We start from the raw sequence: 16,620 nt of genomic DNA, 5'->3' as shown, positions 1-16,620 counted from the left end.
GGTGAGACCATCAGCTAAGACAGAGAGCAGGGGAAACAGATATTTCTACAGTGAAAAAGAGAGGTTTTGGCTTATATTTTTGCCCTTGAGATACCTGGCAGGGTAGGTGATGGTGGTGGGCAGCCAGATGGATGAATCTGAAGCTTAGGGGAGGGGTCTTAGAGAAATTGCTGTTTTAGGTGTGAGATCCAGGGTGTTCAGTCAGATGTGAGATTCCTCCTCCCTCCTCCTCACAGAGACTGGGCTTCACTGCTGCAACTCTGCTGGGCTGTCCCTATTTTACATTCTGGCCCTGGTCTGCTCCCTGTCCTTCATCATCCCACCTCTGTCCCTGGCTCCTTCCTGCCTTCTCCCAGGTCCTACCTGCAGGAAGGGGGTAGGAGTGTTTGTTATGCCCAACATGGCAATTTAGAACGGATAGCTCCATGGAAACAAAGCCACAAACTTACTTTGCCCACTCCCTCATCCGCTGTGCCACCTACCAGCTCCTAAATCCTGCTTCTTCTGCTGCCTCTCTACGAACAACCTGGGATTTCTACACATATTTCAAAGTCACACTATAGAAACCAACTGTGAAAGTAAAGACACGTATTTACTTGAGTCCTTTATGAGCCCATAGGCAGGGTTTTAGAAAGTAGGACTCTTGCATAAGAGGTAGAGGCTACTGAGTGCCCATTTTCTAGAAGCCTTGGAGGACAGATTGCCACTGGCAGGTACCCTCCTCTACCTGAGGGATGTTTCAGGGGACCAGGGAAAGACCGTGTGTTTGAGAAAGGCCAACTGTCTGGGACAACTTCCACTAAGGCTTTAAGATATGGAAAATCCCATCCTGCGGGTTGGGAATCTCTATTACAAACCTTGTTACTGAAAGAGTGAACCAGCTCATGGGGGAGGTGTGGGGGAAGGGTAATCTCACCTTGCAGACAAAGGAGATAAGAGCAAGACAAAACTGTGACTCCAAAGGGAAGAAAATCTCTACCACCTACGTAAGGCATGCGCTCCTTTCTGTGTTTTTCTCGTTTCAATCTTCTTATCAACTTTGCCAATATCCAAAAAGTTACTGGTGCTGCATCAACCCTAAATGCCCCTTTCCAGGCTTGCAGGAAGCCAGCACACACCCAGAGCCACGCCAGCTGTCTGTACACATTTTCTCTTTCTGGCAGCACTGACATCAGCTGGAGCTGGGGGTGGCTGGGTTGGTCAGGGTGGACAGATGGCAGAGCTCTGGCAACAAGTCCCATTTTTACCGACAGAAGGCAGATTCCTGGTGAGAGGGACTGATCTTTGTGCTGGCTGTGCTGCTTCCAGGGTTACTCTGCATCTTATTCCCAAGAAGCACCAATGTGCCCAGAGGCTATAGCAACAGAGTGAAAGAAACCTCTCAAATAGGGATTTGTTCTGGTTGGAGGAGAGAGGATGAGCACGAAGAGGATAGAGAGAACGCTGAGACTTGCTTCATTTTGCAGGGAAGTAGAAAAAAAAAGAAAAAAAGTTAAAGGAGCAAGTTTTCTGTCCACCAAGATCCACAGCCATCACCTAACATGTATTCTGTATTGCTTTGCACACCTCATTTAAACAAGCTAGGTTAAAACTCTGGGCCCTAAAGTGATTTCTTTCATACTCAGGTTTGTCATCCTCATTCAGAATCAACCTGTCTTAATCTTGTTTCCTTTTTGAAGATGTTTTCAAACTGCCTTTAGACCATCCCTCCGCCACCCCCACTTCCTTCCCCCAGAACCCCAACTGTCAGAGTGAGAGATAGGTCTCAGTATGAAGCCTGTGTCCTTCTTTTTAGCAAGTAGCATATTGAACCATGGTATTCTTCCTTGACACATTCTCCCCACTCAGCTTCAGGAATGCCACAGGCTCCTCCTCTTTGCTCACTGCTGGCTCCTGCCCAGTCTCCTTTGCTGGTTCTTCCTCTTCTCGTCTCTGGCTCCCTCCTGATCTCAGCGGGACCCAGGACCTTGGATGCTGTTGGCACACTGACATCCAATTACCTCTCCAGACCAGACTTGACCTGCCCAGCTCCAGACTCACACAGCCCACGACCATCTGAGAGGCCTGGGACCTGGGACCCTTTGCTGCAGTGCTGCAGTGCTTTCACCTGGACACACCTCTCCTCGAGCAACAAAGTACAGAGAAACTATAAGGGACTAAAAATAACTGCATGTGCATGCAGTTAGGGACAGATTCTGGAACATGAGATAGAGACCAAAAAACCTCCACTGTCACTTACAAAGGGCCTGGAGCAAAAGCAGGGTACTGTGCATTCCTCCTGCACACAACACAATCTAAGAGGTGGGCAAACCACCCAAGCCATCCCTCTGGCTCAACTCCTGGACACACCTCTACCCTCACCCCATATAAGGAACAAGCTTGCCTCCTTTCCTTGGGGAGTGAGCAAGGGAACCTGGTATTTGTTCTCACTCCCCACTACTGCAGCAGGAACCCTAATAAAGCCTTGCTTGAATATCTTATCTGACCTCTGATCAATTTCTATTGATGAAGGAGGCCAAGAATCTTGGTGGGCAACATACTCACACCTCTGCTTGCTTAATGGGCACCTTGAACTCAGCATCAACTACCGATCAGCTTCCTCAAGCTACAACCTCAGTCTTCTCATTTTAGTGGATAGATGGCTGTCCTTTCTAGGACCCCAACCTGGGAGCCACCCTCGACCCTGCTTCTTCTTTCACTCCCCCAGTCAATCTATCAATAACTTGTATTGTATTTTTAATTAGAACTGGAATGAGACCATTGTCATTCCTTGCCCTGTACAGTGTCCCAGATCTGGCTATTAATATTTAAAGTTAATTAAAATAAAAACATTAAAATAGAGGAAAATGGAGCTCTTAGAGAAACTATGGCAAAAAATTAAATTAAAAAATCCAGTTCTATTCTCACACTAGTCACACTGCAAGAACTCCTGAGTCCTGTGTGGGTAATGGCCATAGTACTAGACAGAGCTGATACAGAACATACTCTTCATTACAGACAGTCCTATTACTAGCCCGTGCTGCCCACTCCTTCACGGGGACCACCTTGGTCTCAGCCACTAACACATCTTGCTTGGATAAGTATAATGGCCTTCTAGTCGACCTGGCTTCTTCAGTCTTCTCAAAATAGCAGCTGGAGTGGTCCTTGGAAAGCATCTCAGATCATGCCACTGCTCTGTTCTGATTGCCCAAAGGCCCCCATGGATGGCTCTCAGGGGAGAAGCAAAGTTCTCAGAAAAGTGAGCAAGGCCTTATAAGAGTTCTGACTCCTTCTCCGTTTATCTGACCTCATCTCCTAGTCTTCCAACATCCTCCTTCTGCCACAGCCACACTGGCCACCCCAGCATCAAGGTGTCTGCACTGATTGTTCTCTGGCTGAGAATGCGCTTCCCCTAGATGTCTTCTGGGCTCATTCTCTCCTCCTCCACATCTCTGCTCAAATACCACCTTCTCAGTGAGCCTTGGGCTTCCCTGGTAGCTCAGATGGTAAAGAATCTGCCTGCAATGCAGGAGACTAGGTTTGATCCCAGGGTCAGGAAGATCCCCTGGAGAAGGAAATGGCAACCCACTTAAGTACTCTTGCCTGGAGAATCCCATGGACAGAGGAGCCTGGAGGGCTACAGTCCATGGAGCTGCAAAGAGTCAGACATGATTGAGTAATTAACACAACAACAGCAGTGAGTCTTGTTCAGACTGCTATATTGAAATTTTAACATCTGAACCCCTCCTCCCGCTCCGGTCCCACCAACCACCACTCCTGAGCAGTCCTGCTCTTCCATATCCTATCCTGCTTTACCTGTCTCTTCCATATCTCCTTTCAACAAAATATATTCATTTACTAGTTTATTCCAATCAGGAGATGCAAGATCCCAGGGTTGGGAAGATCCCCTGGAGTAGGAAATGGCAACTCACTCCAGTATTCTTGCCTGGAAAATCCCATGGATAGAAGAACCTGGCAGGTTACAGTCTATGGGGTAGCAAAGGGTCAGACACAACTTAGCAACCAAACACCATCAATAAATACCTATCTTTTATTGCCTGGCAGAGATCTTTGTTCATTCCTTCACTGCCAGAAAGCTGGCCCAGAGGAGGCCTTTAATAAGTATTTGTTCAATAAATGTATGAAATTAGAGCCAGGAAGAACAGTTAAGGGTCAGTGAGGTGAGGTTATTCACTGTGGACCCATGCTAAGCACAAGGGAGGAGTTAGACCAGGAATTGGCCTGGCCTTCAGCATCTTCATGGAGAAGGACCCTTGACGATTAATTCCCCTTCCCCTTAACTGTTACAATAGAGGGACATTGACAGACCCCTGAGAGCTTACAAGGACAGTAGCCTAACTAAAACGCCAGGGGTATTAGCCACTTCCCTGTTGGTAAGTCTTTGCAGGATCCACCCATTGGTCCTGTCTCTCTGGTGACTTGTAGGATGCAAGGAACAAAAAGGAGGCTTAGGTTAACGACTATTCTCACACGCCCATCTTACCCCACGTGTCACAAATGCCAAGACAAGTGGAAAACTGGTAACACACATAATTACTAGTTAATTTATTTTTTTCAAAAGTAACATACCAGACTTGCTTTAAAAAGGATAGTCATGGTTACAATAGATAATTGCCAAATTAGTATTTGATAAAAGTTGATTAGTATGGAAAGAATGATTCTTCATTGATTCATTAAAGTATTTCTGATAATACAGAGTGGATCAGGAGATAAGCAGATCCTGGATCACACTCTGTGTTAGGGGTCATCTGTCCTCTTGAATCTGTAAGGAAATGCCATCTGACTATATATATTTTTAAATGCCTCGAGATGAAGGCTTTTCTAGTGCCAATTCTCTTTCAAATAAAAATAATGTGAGGGAGTTTGAGCCTAGTAAAAAGACCTGATCATAATGGGTAACAGGTCCAGAGTTACAGAGCATGATATGAGCAGAGAGCCTGGAACACCCCATCCATAGCTCATGGGGTGATTTAACTTGCCAAAGCGTGTAATTAAGAACAAAGTTATCTGTATAGCCATCCCTTCATTCCTAAGATAACTCCATTGGAGACTTTTTGGGAGACGCCAGATTTGGAAATAAAATCCTTTCAGACTGCACTGCAATGTCATTAAGATAATACCAGAAAACAAATTGATGCGCGTAGACAATCTTCCGTAAGTACCAGGAAATTAGATCTCAGGAGAGACGTGGAACTAAGATGTAAGATCTAAGTGAGGTTGAAACAGAGCCTGGTGAAAGGCATGATCGAAGGCTACCCAAGAGCAAGGCACCCCAAATTTCCCAGGGGCCCGGCGGGTGTTACCTGGGGTGGCGCTCTTCATTGCTTTTACTAACTTGCCCCTTCCAGCTCCAAAGCCATTATTTCCATAGTCCGGGTCACTGTCACTATCACTGCCACCGCTGGCAGAGTATGCACACATTCTGGGTACCTTGTCCTAAATGAGTAATATGAGACTGTTAAGATTATTCATGCAAGTCAAAATGGACAGTGCAACCTGCGAGGATGTTCATATCTGGTCTGTGCACAGAATTCTAACCCCATCACCCCACCCTCACTGCCTGGTCCGTTGATCTGTCTCATGTGGAACTGGTGCATTCTATTAGGTTATCAGAGCTGCAGAAATGGGAATGTGCTGATGAAGCTGTATGCTGCCACTGTCCAGCTATGGGACAGTCCCCACGGTTACCCCCTCTGGGTTTTGTACACTGTTTTATGGCATCTTATTTTTCTGAAGTGCCCATTAGAGCTGCTGTCCCAAGCCTAATGGCTTATTTATTTAGCTGATCTCACCACTAGCTTTCAAGTATCAGAGAGTATGACGATAATCAACCTTGGGATCAAAAGAATAAATATTTGCCCAATACATAATTTTATTCCAGTCCCTGAAAGACTAAAAGCCTTTAGGAAAGTACACAATTGCTGGCTCTATAGGGTTATACGTCATCACTGCATCTACTAACAGTTCACAGGTCAAGAGAGTCGGTCTCCTCTCTTGCTCACATGAACATACGACATGACCCATGAGGATGTCACAGGTATGGCAATAAAGCCAAGTTCAGGAACTGTTGAGGTTGCTGAAATTGTATAGATGGTTTTTCACACTGTGCACATAAGCAGAATACTGGTTTTAAGACCTCAACCCCTTTGTGTAGAATCAAGAGCATTTGGGGCTTTCTTTTACATTTGCAGACTGCCCTCTTAGGACCAATTATTCTATACCCATCCCAGGTAGCTTATGCACAGATATGTGGGATGTGTCTCTAAAATTAAATCTGTTTGGGAGGGTGCCATTTGGTTAGAAATGATAAAAACATATTTTAGGATGTAAGCTCCTTTATCTAGGGTTATGATTCCAAGCAATTACTCATTTCCTTTATTCTTTCATTCATTTAATCATTTCTCCACCCATTACAAAGATTCTGTGCTAAGCATCTTAGTACCTACTCTAGGTTAAGTGGTGTCCTAGGTTCTGGGGGTACAGAGCTCAATCCAGGAGATATCGGCGATCTAGCAAGGATGACATTTATGAAGGATGACAGGTCTACAGCAGTGGTTCCAAGGGAGGCCCGTGTCTAGAGTTCCGGCAGGAAGCTGGGTATGATGAAATGCATTTTCATCCCTCTATTCAAGAGACATGAATGGAACCAACCACTGTACTTGGAACTAGAAATATAAAGCTCACCTGTACTTCACACTTTCCCTCCTTAGCAGTGAATGAAGCAGAATTATGAGTTCCAAGCCCCAGTGATGACTCTTACAAGACCATGCAGGATTTCCAATGGACTGAGCTAGTGAAGGACGATGAGAAAGGAACCCCAGAGAGGTGTGGTGTGTTGGGGATATGAATATTCATAGAGGCTCCCTCCTGCCAGCATTGAGTGACACCCCCTCTTTTTTTTTTTTTTTTTTTGCTTTTGTTTTATTACTATCTTGAAATTGCTTGAACACTTTACCACTATCACTACCTGTTGTTTCTGAACTGTTTCCCCTCCGAGTCTGGGTGTCTTTTAGAGTTTTATAAATTTTTTAGTTCCACAAAGCTAGCACAGAGTCCTTGAAGCACTGTTTCTCAAAGTGTGTTCTGTGGACCAGCAGCATCAGCATCACCTGGGAAATTATTAGAAGTATTTGCATCTCACCCCATCTATACCAAACTGGACTCTGGGTGCATGAGGCAGGCAGCAAGATGTGTAGCCCTCTGCATGATTCTGATGTCTGCTCACATGTGGCAGCTACTGCTTTAGAGGAAACTGAGAAAAGCCTAACATTTCTATGTCTGATTAAGGCATGACAAAACACACTTGTTTACTCCTTTGCCTTTCAGACCCCTGTTCTGAGTGCTGGACATGGAATTCAGAGGGCTGAGTTCTAATCCTAGTGCCATAGTAACTTACCTTTGGACCCTGACCATAGTCCAGCATCTCTGAAGCGGGTGTCCTCTGCTGTACACTATGGGCTATGGGCCCAGGGGATCACTTCCCCTACTTGTCAAGGTTCCCATTTCCATACCGAGGTGTTAAAGGCTGAAAGAAGGCTCTACCACACTGGCTATGTGGGATCTCTGATGTGGGCTAATCTGGTATTTGCTCATCATGGTTGGGTAGAAACCCTAGTAGAAATAGTAATGGGGCTTACTAATACCAGGAGTGGGAGAGCTGAGGTGGCAGAAGCAGGAAGGGTCAAGGAAGGGACAGGAAGCTCTGGTGATTGACTCTTACGTCCTTCCACCCACTCTTCTCACTGTGTGTGGGCACCACCAAAGACCCCAAAGTGGGCCAGCCCAAGGACAAGGTGAGAAATTGTGTACAGGCTGAATATGGCCCAGGTAATGAGTTGGAAGAGGTAAGCGGGAGGGTGATGAGGAGGAAATACCATGTAGCTCCTGGAGAAGACTCAAGAGTCCCTGAGCCCTGAGCTCCTCCCCAGGTCCCATCACATGCCAGGAGGCCTTTGCATGTGCCATCTCAGGGATGATGAAGGACGAAGGACTGCAAAAATGACAGGGATTGAAGAAACACATGTCTCACTGACCCCAGCAAATCATTTGACCACTCCAGGCCTCAGTTTCTTAATCCCTAAAGGGAATATAATCACGCCTGCTTTACCTGTCTCATAGGTGCAAGGTAAAGTTAATGTAACTGATAAGATAATGAAAAAATAATCATGAACTCATTCTAAGTGGTGCTGTTACGGTTTGGGAGAGTGAATGACAATCCCACAACATCTCATCAGGGCAGAGAATCCTTACCTCGAGAGTCAGGGTGTAGATGGGCAGAAGCAGTTGAGTTATAAAAACACAGTGTTATCTAATAATTCAGGAAAAAAGGAGAGCTGTGGGCCTTGGTCATTCTTCGCTGAAGCACACAAATTTGATTTAACATTAACTCTACCACAGAAGTCGTTAGGAGGTCATTTTTTCACACTCAGGCCCAGCAGATGGAGGGTGCTTCCTGGCGATCTCTCCTTACCTGGGACTCTGCAGCAGTGCCATCACCCTCCCAGGCTGGAAGTGGCTTGCTCGCCATTGTGTTTCCAACATATTTGAATGATGAACAATTTTGAGACCTTGGTTCAGCTCCACTCTGCATTTGGGAATTGATTTTTCCTAAATGAGGAAATGTATATGAAATCATAATCCGCTTTCTTCAACTCTTTACAAGTTTAGCAGAAGGGGAAGACATATAGAAATAATCAAAAAGATCCAAACATGGCAAAAGCTTGATTTGCCAACATTCTGTCCCCTGAAAGTCTTGCTAACAGAAATGTCTGCATAATTGTATGCATCGTTAGAGGATATTCAGTCTTGGAGACCCAAAGGCAAACTGCCCTTGGACCACTTTTCCACAAGATGTTGATAGACTTTCCACATTAGCAAGCATTTAGTGAGCAAACTGCTTGGGAAACACTGATCATTCTTCAGGTAGTGTTATATTAATACATCAAATAGCAAATAGATTTCTTCTTTTAGAAAAAAAAAGATTTTTTTTTTTAATTGGAGGATAATTGCTTCACATATTGTGTTGGTTTCTGCCATACATCAACATGAATCAGTCACAGGTATACATATGTCCCCTCCTTCCTAAATCCTCCTCCCATCTCCTGCCCCATCCCATCCCTCTAGGTTGTCACGGAGCACTGGGTTGAGCTCCCTGTGTCACACAGCAAAGTCTCACTTGCTATCTGTTTTACATATGGTAATATATATGTTTCCATACTATTCTCTCAATTCAGCCCACACTTTCTTTCCTCCATTGTGTCCAGAAGTCTGTTCTCTATGTACGCATCTCCACTGCTGTCCTGCAAATGGGTTCTTTGGTACCAACTTTCTAGATTCCATATGCATGTGTTAATATACAATAAACAAATGGGTTTCATTTTTGGAGGACTTCTCGAAGTCTTCATTGTGCTGATGGGGACAGTCATGATTTCCAAAGGGAGGATTTGAATTCGCAGCTTTTCCCAAACATGGTTGATTAGGGAGCCCTGATTTTCCTAGCAACCTGATGAAGATCATTTTGAAATAGGTGGTTTGGGAAACTGCACAGAGGCCCTTAAAGATCTCGCTGGGCAATACTGTGCAAGCTCACACGTGCATATGCCTCCAGAGCTTTTGTAACACTTCAGATTCTGATCCTGATTCGGTGGTCTGGAGTGGGGTCTGAGAACTGGCATTTCTGACAAGCTCCCAGGGGCTGCCACTGGCCCAAGTATTACATTTTAAGTAGCCAGGGTGCAATTAGCAGAGAACAATTAAAGTTCCTCCATAACCCATAATAGCGGATTAACCTGTAGAGTGTAGTTCTTCCTCATGTCGGAATGGAGAATAGCTGTTATTATTGTTCCAGCCTCAATGATTATCAATAGGACATGCTGTGAGAGCCTCTCAGTAGCATTTTGCTTGTGAGCAGAAGCAAAGTAATTTTATTTTCATCAGCAATGGGAGATCTGTACAGTTACTTCCATTTTTGATATGGGGATAAGAAAATAACCAATTCCAATGCATATTTTAACCAGAAGTGACTGCGTGAAACTACCTTCCTTTTGTTCCATCTAGCTTTCTGTTCCTTAATTTTTAAGATGAGTAACCAATGGTCACAGAAGAGAGAGAAGTCTTGGAAAGCAGGCCTTGCCTCTGACGCATGGTGACAACATCCTAAGGTGGGCAGGAAGTTTCAGGATGGACAGCACAAAAACGTCCTACGTTGTGTTGACCTCACTCTCTACCATATACCACTTTTCTTTTTACAACTCTTCATGACGATTTAATTAAGACACAAACCTTAGAAAACTGGAGCACTGAATATTAGCAGCAAGATCAGAACAATCTCCTGCCTATTCTCTTTCTATGAAGCAATTCAAGGCTTGCGGTTTCTATTCAATTTGTTATAATGACAGTGTTTAATCATGGAGTCTGCTCGGCAGCTAGTTGCTGAATTGAGGTCACACATGTGGCTAGTCAGGCATGGAGCACATAATCTATAACTACGATTTCGCCCATGAATCTCTGGAGGCTGTGTCATTAATTAACAATGCATTTACTTCAAAAATAATATGCATTCCGGCCTTTTAAAATGTAGCCTTGGCTTGAGATGAGCAGAAGTTTGTGATGAAACATTCACAGCAGTTAGTATTACTGTGTGGAGGAAGAACTCAGCCATGGAAATACCCAATCACATTGATTCAAAGATGTTTAATGAAAAGTCTTCATTTCTAATTTCTCAGAAGCCCCTGGTATAATCTCTACTTGTGGTTGCTTTCTCATTATCAAATCATAAATGAAAGCCTTCAGAATTCTAGCTCATATGCTTATGCACATCATACATGCAACATGGGCCATACAAGTTACAAATTATTTAGTGTCATCCTGAACTGTAATGAATATTTTTAATCTTGAGTGAACAGTGAAAAAACTTTGACCCTTAGCCTGTTCCTGTCTTTAATCATGAGAGCCTGTTTCAACTGACTGTAGTGAAGGATAGTTCTTCTCAGGCAGAAGACTCCCTCCATTCCACTGTTGTTAATGCACAATCTACTGCTAATATATCAAACTACATTTTTTATAGTTCAACATATAAATACATTTGAACAGGATAGGAATATGTCAGAAGATGTATGTTTCTGGTTAGAGGGCAAACAACACTTCAGCTAAATTTATGTCTTGGGCCTAGATTGGTCTATACTCAGAGTTAAGATTTAAAAGATAAAATCTGAAGTGTATGTCATATAGGTTTTTCTGTATCAATTTATATATCCATATACCTGTGCTTACCAGCTGGTTTCCTTTATGTGTGTATGTGCATGTGCATGTTTAAGTCGCTTCAGTTTGTGTCTGACTCTTTGCAACCCCACGGACCAGAGCCCCCCAGGCTCCACTGTCCATGGGATTCTCCAGGCAAGAATACTGAAGTGGGTTGCCATGCCCTCCTCTAGGGGATCTTTCCAACCCAGGGATCAAACCCAGGTCTCCCACATTGGCAAGTGGGTTCTTTGCCACTAGGGCAACTTAGTCTCCTTAAATAATACTAAGAGTTGATGATGTTTAGTACTTACTTTTGTAACTTTTGGGGGCTCAGACCCTAAAGAGTCTGCCTGCAGTGCGGGAGACCTGGGTTCAATCCCTGTGTTGGGAAGACTCCCTGGAGAAGGCAATGGAAACCTACTCCATATTCTTGCCTGGAGAATCCCATGGACGGAAGAGCCTGGCAGGCTACAGTCCATGGGGTTGCAAAGAGTCAGTCACAACTGAGTAACTTCACTTCACTTTGTCACTTTTTGGTTGAGGACATAAAGGGATTTCATGCATATACACTTCCACTGGGCACAGGTCACTGACTGACCTGGTGGGAACCTTTTCTGCTGCCTGTTTTCCATTTTTGTGAGCAAGTACATGACTTTGATGAGAAAACAATCTCATCTGAAAGGTAAGGGGCACTGTACCTGAGGAGGCTGGTTTGGGGAGGAGACTTTGAAGAGGTCGCATCCCTCTGGCAGTCATGATGGGGTCGGATGTAGAGTGAACAATGGCGTTGTCTGCAGAGCCCTGGCTATCTGCAGAGGAAGGCACTTCTCTTTCAAGGGTCTGGGCTCTCATGGAAGAAGCTGCACAAAGGGCTGGCTGGAGAGACAGGATGGGGTCAGTGTCCTCAGGGGAGTCTGCTTGGCGTATGTACCGTCCCGCTGAGCGAGTTCCTGAGTCTGGGAGTGGGAAGGTTCCAATCCCACTGTCCAGGGTCCGCATCTGGCAGTTTGCTTCTAGACAGAGAAACATAGTGAGGGTTAGAGACGGCTCCCATTAAAGGAGAAAAGGATCATGAGCGTTTGGATCTGGTCTGGAGGAAAGGGATATCGAGAAGGAAGAAGTACTATTAAGGGTGTAGTAAGTTTCTAATGAGTTGCACGAAACAGACATTTATTTGAACACAGAAATATTCTCATAACATAATATGAAGTTAGAAGGCTGGCCATTATTGGCAGCAAGAGTCATGTGTACATACAGTGTGCACAGTTCTCTAGAGTTGTAAGAGAAAAATAACAGTCATTAGAGGCCAAAAATTATATTTGCTCACTCTTATTTCAATTGAGAACCATATGACTTCAATCAATTGGGTGACATTTATTAACCGAAATAAGATGAGTAATGAGCACACATAACAAACTGAACTGATGTCCTAACAAAGGAGATTGTGCATCTTTTACTATGAATTATCATCCATCCAGTAGTTCACTAAGTCTCTGGCCTCTCAATTTGACTGTAAGGACAAGTAATTCACGTACTACAAGGGCATTCCCCCGAAATACATCACCTACCATGTGGGCTTCCTTTGACTCCACTGCCATCTAAGGTCTTACTGAGAAGATTACAGGGCCACTTTCTGTCTTTCCATCTACCTTTCTCAATGGCAAAACTCATCAGTGCCCTTTGGAGTTCTTGTTTCCAGGGATCCCACTATTTGCCAAAACAAACCAAGCTGATTTCACCACATGTGTGACATATTCTGCTAGCTACATCTCAACTTCAAAATGTTTTTTATCCAGCAAAAAATATAATATCTGAAAAAAATTATTACACAGTTAATTCCTGAAATGAGGTGTAGTTTATCTAAGCTAATGAGATAGTTTCCAGGATTTGCCTGTGACCCCAAAGCCTCCTGTTCACATTACAATCTTAGACTGAAACATCTTTAGTATAATTTATATTACCATCTTAGTCTAGGGCTGGGGAATAGGCACTGTGTTAGGCATGGTGAGGAATGTAATAGAATATGTCATGATCTTTGTACCAAGAGGCTCAACAACTAACATTTCAGTGGTGCTTGGAGTCTGGTCTCTGCTAATAACTAATTGTGTGAACTTGCCACAAAAGATCCTTAACCCCTCAAGGTCTCAAGTTCTTTATGAGTTGTTGTGAGAATAAAAATATGTTCACTGTGGAATTTCTCAAATTTAGCACACCATCAATAGCTGAGTGAAGGAAATAATGAATGATGACATAGACAATATGCTAGGGATATTTATTAGATTTCAGTAGATATACGATAGGTATATAGTTTATCTTTGAGGATTTTTCTTACAAATCTCATTGAATGTACAGCAATTAGTATCTGAAGAGCAGATCTGCCTATTCAAATTCCCACTTTCCCCCCTGAAACCTCTTTGCCCTGAGTAATAGAATTCTGGGAATTTCCGGAAACTAAGGTGAAAAGAAAGGGGGTGGAGATGGGTACAGAGCTGACTTTTATAGGTTCTATTAGGTTTGGTGCTTGGTTTTAGAAGCTCTTAGGAAGATGGAGTCCCCATCAAAAGAGAGGATTCAGTCTCCAAAGTGAAAGTTACCAGGAAGGTGCAGACACTCTTTCTCCAGTATGGTGCCATTTAGCCATCTCACACACCATCTGATCTCAAGAGACTAGTCATGGACTTCAGGAGCCCTGAATCACACAGCTATAGTCTGAGATCTTCCCAGAACCACACGGGCTAAGTTTTAGGTCCATTCATTTCAGGGCCTCCACCCAGTCAGCTTTCTTCTCACTCAGCTTCCCAGATTATTCGTTATCTTCTCTGCTCATTTTCTCCTCAATTAAGCAAACTCAATTGCTACAAAAGAGACTTTTAGAAAAATACTCAGCTGTTTGCATGGGAAAGCACAGCCAGAAAAGAAAGATCTTCTTATTCACAATTTGGTGTCCTTTCTTCATGCTAACCTAGATATATGGCACTCCTCATGTTTAGCAGTCCATATATTGTACTTGGGGAAATTTTAACTATCTAAATTATTTCAATCTCACACAGAAGTAAGTGGGTCAGTCTTAAAGGATGGGGATCAAAGATTCACGGAATGTAACAGCTTTGATGTGTCAGTCCCCGTGTGCCCCAGGCTGCCTGCCATAATAATTTCCTCCCAGCGTCTTCAGGATGCTTCAGTTCTGGATTTAACAGTTAACAGTTCTAGAGTTCTGTTCACTCGATGGCTCAGTTAACAGTCATTGAGGCAGCCTTGTGAGCTGAAAGCACACAGAATGGCCCCCTACTTCTGGTCAGGGAGCCCAGCTTGTCCTCTGGAACTGGTGCTGGCCCTGAATACCAGCTGGCTCCCATGCTTCTCATCCTGAAAATGGAGTCAGTGGTTGGCATTTCTGGCATCTGCATGGTTCCTGAGAACCACAGTTACTCAGTCTCTCTTCCTCCACCTTCTCGAATGGCATCTATAGACTTCCATGCCAGGTTTTTTTTTAATCTTACCTCTCTGGGCTTGGTGATAGGCATTGACTCCAAGGGCAATATTTTTTTGACTTGGTTAAAGAATTCTGTAGGCATTCTATGGGTTAATCTAGTCCCCTGGACTTCCCTGGTGGCTTAGACGGTAAAGTGTCTGCCTACAATGTGGGAGACCCAGGTTCAATCCCTGGGTCGGGAAGATCCTCTGGAGAAGGCAACGGCAACCCCCTCCAGTACTCTTGCCTGGAAAATCCCATGGACGGAGGAGCCTGGTAGGCTACAGTTGATGGGGTCACAAAGAGTCAGACACGACTGAGCAACTATACTTTCACTTTCACTAGTCCCCTGAAATGTAAACTTAAAAAGCAATGTAGGATTCTCAGCAACCTTTCTAGTGATTTTCTGGGGAAAGGCCCCAGACATCAAAACCTGTTGATGTTGCCTGGCCTGGAACACCAGGCAAGGAATAGGACAGGGAGAAATCTGGGGTAGGAAGAATGATAAAGGAAGTCTAACTTTTGTGCCCTTCTGAGGACACCAACATTTTTTCATATCTGTCCCTTTAAATTATTCTTCTTTCCCTTCTCTCCCTCCACAATATTGTCCTGGTTAGAATCTATAAAACAGGACTTCTGGTATTCCTGAGTTTTCTCATCCTCTCAGAACTGTGTGCATTGACATTAACCTCAGAAATCATCTGCTCTTAAAGCCATCTTTTTATTTCTAAAAATTACAGATGCCAAATGTACTGAATTTGAAGGACTCAATTTTAAGTACCTATGAAATGAGGTGTGGACAGTCAGGAACTCAGATACCATATGCCAAGTTTCCCCCTCAAGCAAAATTTCTCCAGAATGCAGAAACCTTTGGAAATAGAGTTTATACTGAAAACGCTGACACCTTCTTTATATAGTTTCTTTAAGGCACTATAAGTTTCTCACAGTTCATAAAAAAATATTGTAACCTGAAAAAGTGTTCGATATTGTACTTTTGAAGTCAGTTTTTTTTTTTTCCTCAGGGAATTATAAGAACTCACAAAATAATTGAATAAGATAAGAATAAAGATCATGGCATCTGGTCCCATCACTTCATGGCAAATAGATGGGGAAACAGTAGAAACAGTGACAGACTTTATTTTCTTAGGCTCCAAAAATCACTGCAGATAGTGGCTGCAGCCATGAAATTAAAACACCCTTGCTCCTTGGAAGAAAAGTTATGACCAACCTAGACAGCATATTAAAAAGCAGAGATACTTCTTTGCCAACAAAGGTCCATCTAGTCAAAGCTATGGCTTTTCCAGTAGTCATGTATGGATGTGAGAGTTGGACTATAAAGAAAGCTGAGCGCCAAAGAATTGATGTTTTGAACTGTGGTGTTAGAGAAGACTCTTGTGAGTCCCTTGGACTGCAAGGAGATCCAACCAGTCCATCCTAAAGGAGATCAGTCCTGAATATTCATTGGAAGGACTGATGCTGAAGCTGAAACTCCAAATCTTTGGCCACCTGATGCGAAGAACTGACTCATTAGAAAAGACCCTGATGCTGGGAAAGACTGAAGGCAGGTGGAGAAGGGGACGACAGAGGATGAGATGGTTGGATGGCATCACCGACTCAATGGACATGAGTCTGAGTAAGCTCCGGGAGTTGGTGATGGACAGGGAGGCCTGGTGTGCTGCAGTCCATGGGGTCGCAAAGAGTCAGACATGACTGAGTGACTGAACTGAACTGAACTGAACTGAAGAATAAAGTTCAAAGGCACACACTGGCTTTGCATCCACAATGAGTTGATTCAGCTTGACCTCAACAAGTCTAAGTTCACATTTGTGGCTATGAAAATAGCTGCCAAAAGTGCCTTGCCGATGAGTTTAAGGATTGGGTCACTAGGTGGATCAGCAGGTTTCATT

General features: G+C 43.8%; 1 protein-coding gene across 3 annotated transcripts in view; it reads right to left on the bottom strand.

Moving 5' to 3' along the window:
• The window catches only part of NCKAP5 (NCK associated protein 5), a 1,233,002-nt gene that overhangs the window by 60,239 nt on the left and 1,156,143 nt on the right, over nucleotides 1-16,620 (bottom strand). For 2 of the 3 annotated variants that reach the window (XM_081579258.1, XM_081579257.1), the window contains 2 exons: nucleotides 11,940-12,254; nucleotides 8,471-8,607 (listed from right to left, as the gene is read on the bottom strand). In XM_081579258.1, the coding sequence (XP_081435384.1) occupies nucleotides 8,471-8,607; nucleotides 11,940-12,254 (452 nt within the window). Of the gene's footprint in view, nucleotides 1-5,303; nucleotides 5,437-8,470; nucleotides 8,608-11,939; nucleotides 12,255-16,620 lie in introns of all 3 variants that reach the window. The other variant, XM_081579255.1, reaches the window with a different exon arrangement.

The sequence above is a fragment of the Giraffa tippelskirchi genome, chromosome 3 (assembly GCF_054371585.1).
Source record: "Giraffa tippelskirchi isolate mGirTip1 chromosome 3, T2T-mGirTip1v1.2.pri, whole genome shotgun sequence".
NCBI classification, from domain to species: domain Eukaryota; kingdom Metazoa; phylum Chordata; class Mammalia; order Artiodactyla; family Giraffidae; genus Giraffa; species Giraffa tippelskirchi.
The sequence above is the reverse complement of the archived record's forward strand: the minus strand, read 5'-3'. Positions and strand labels throughout refer to the sequence as shown.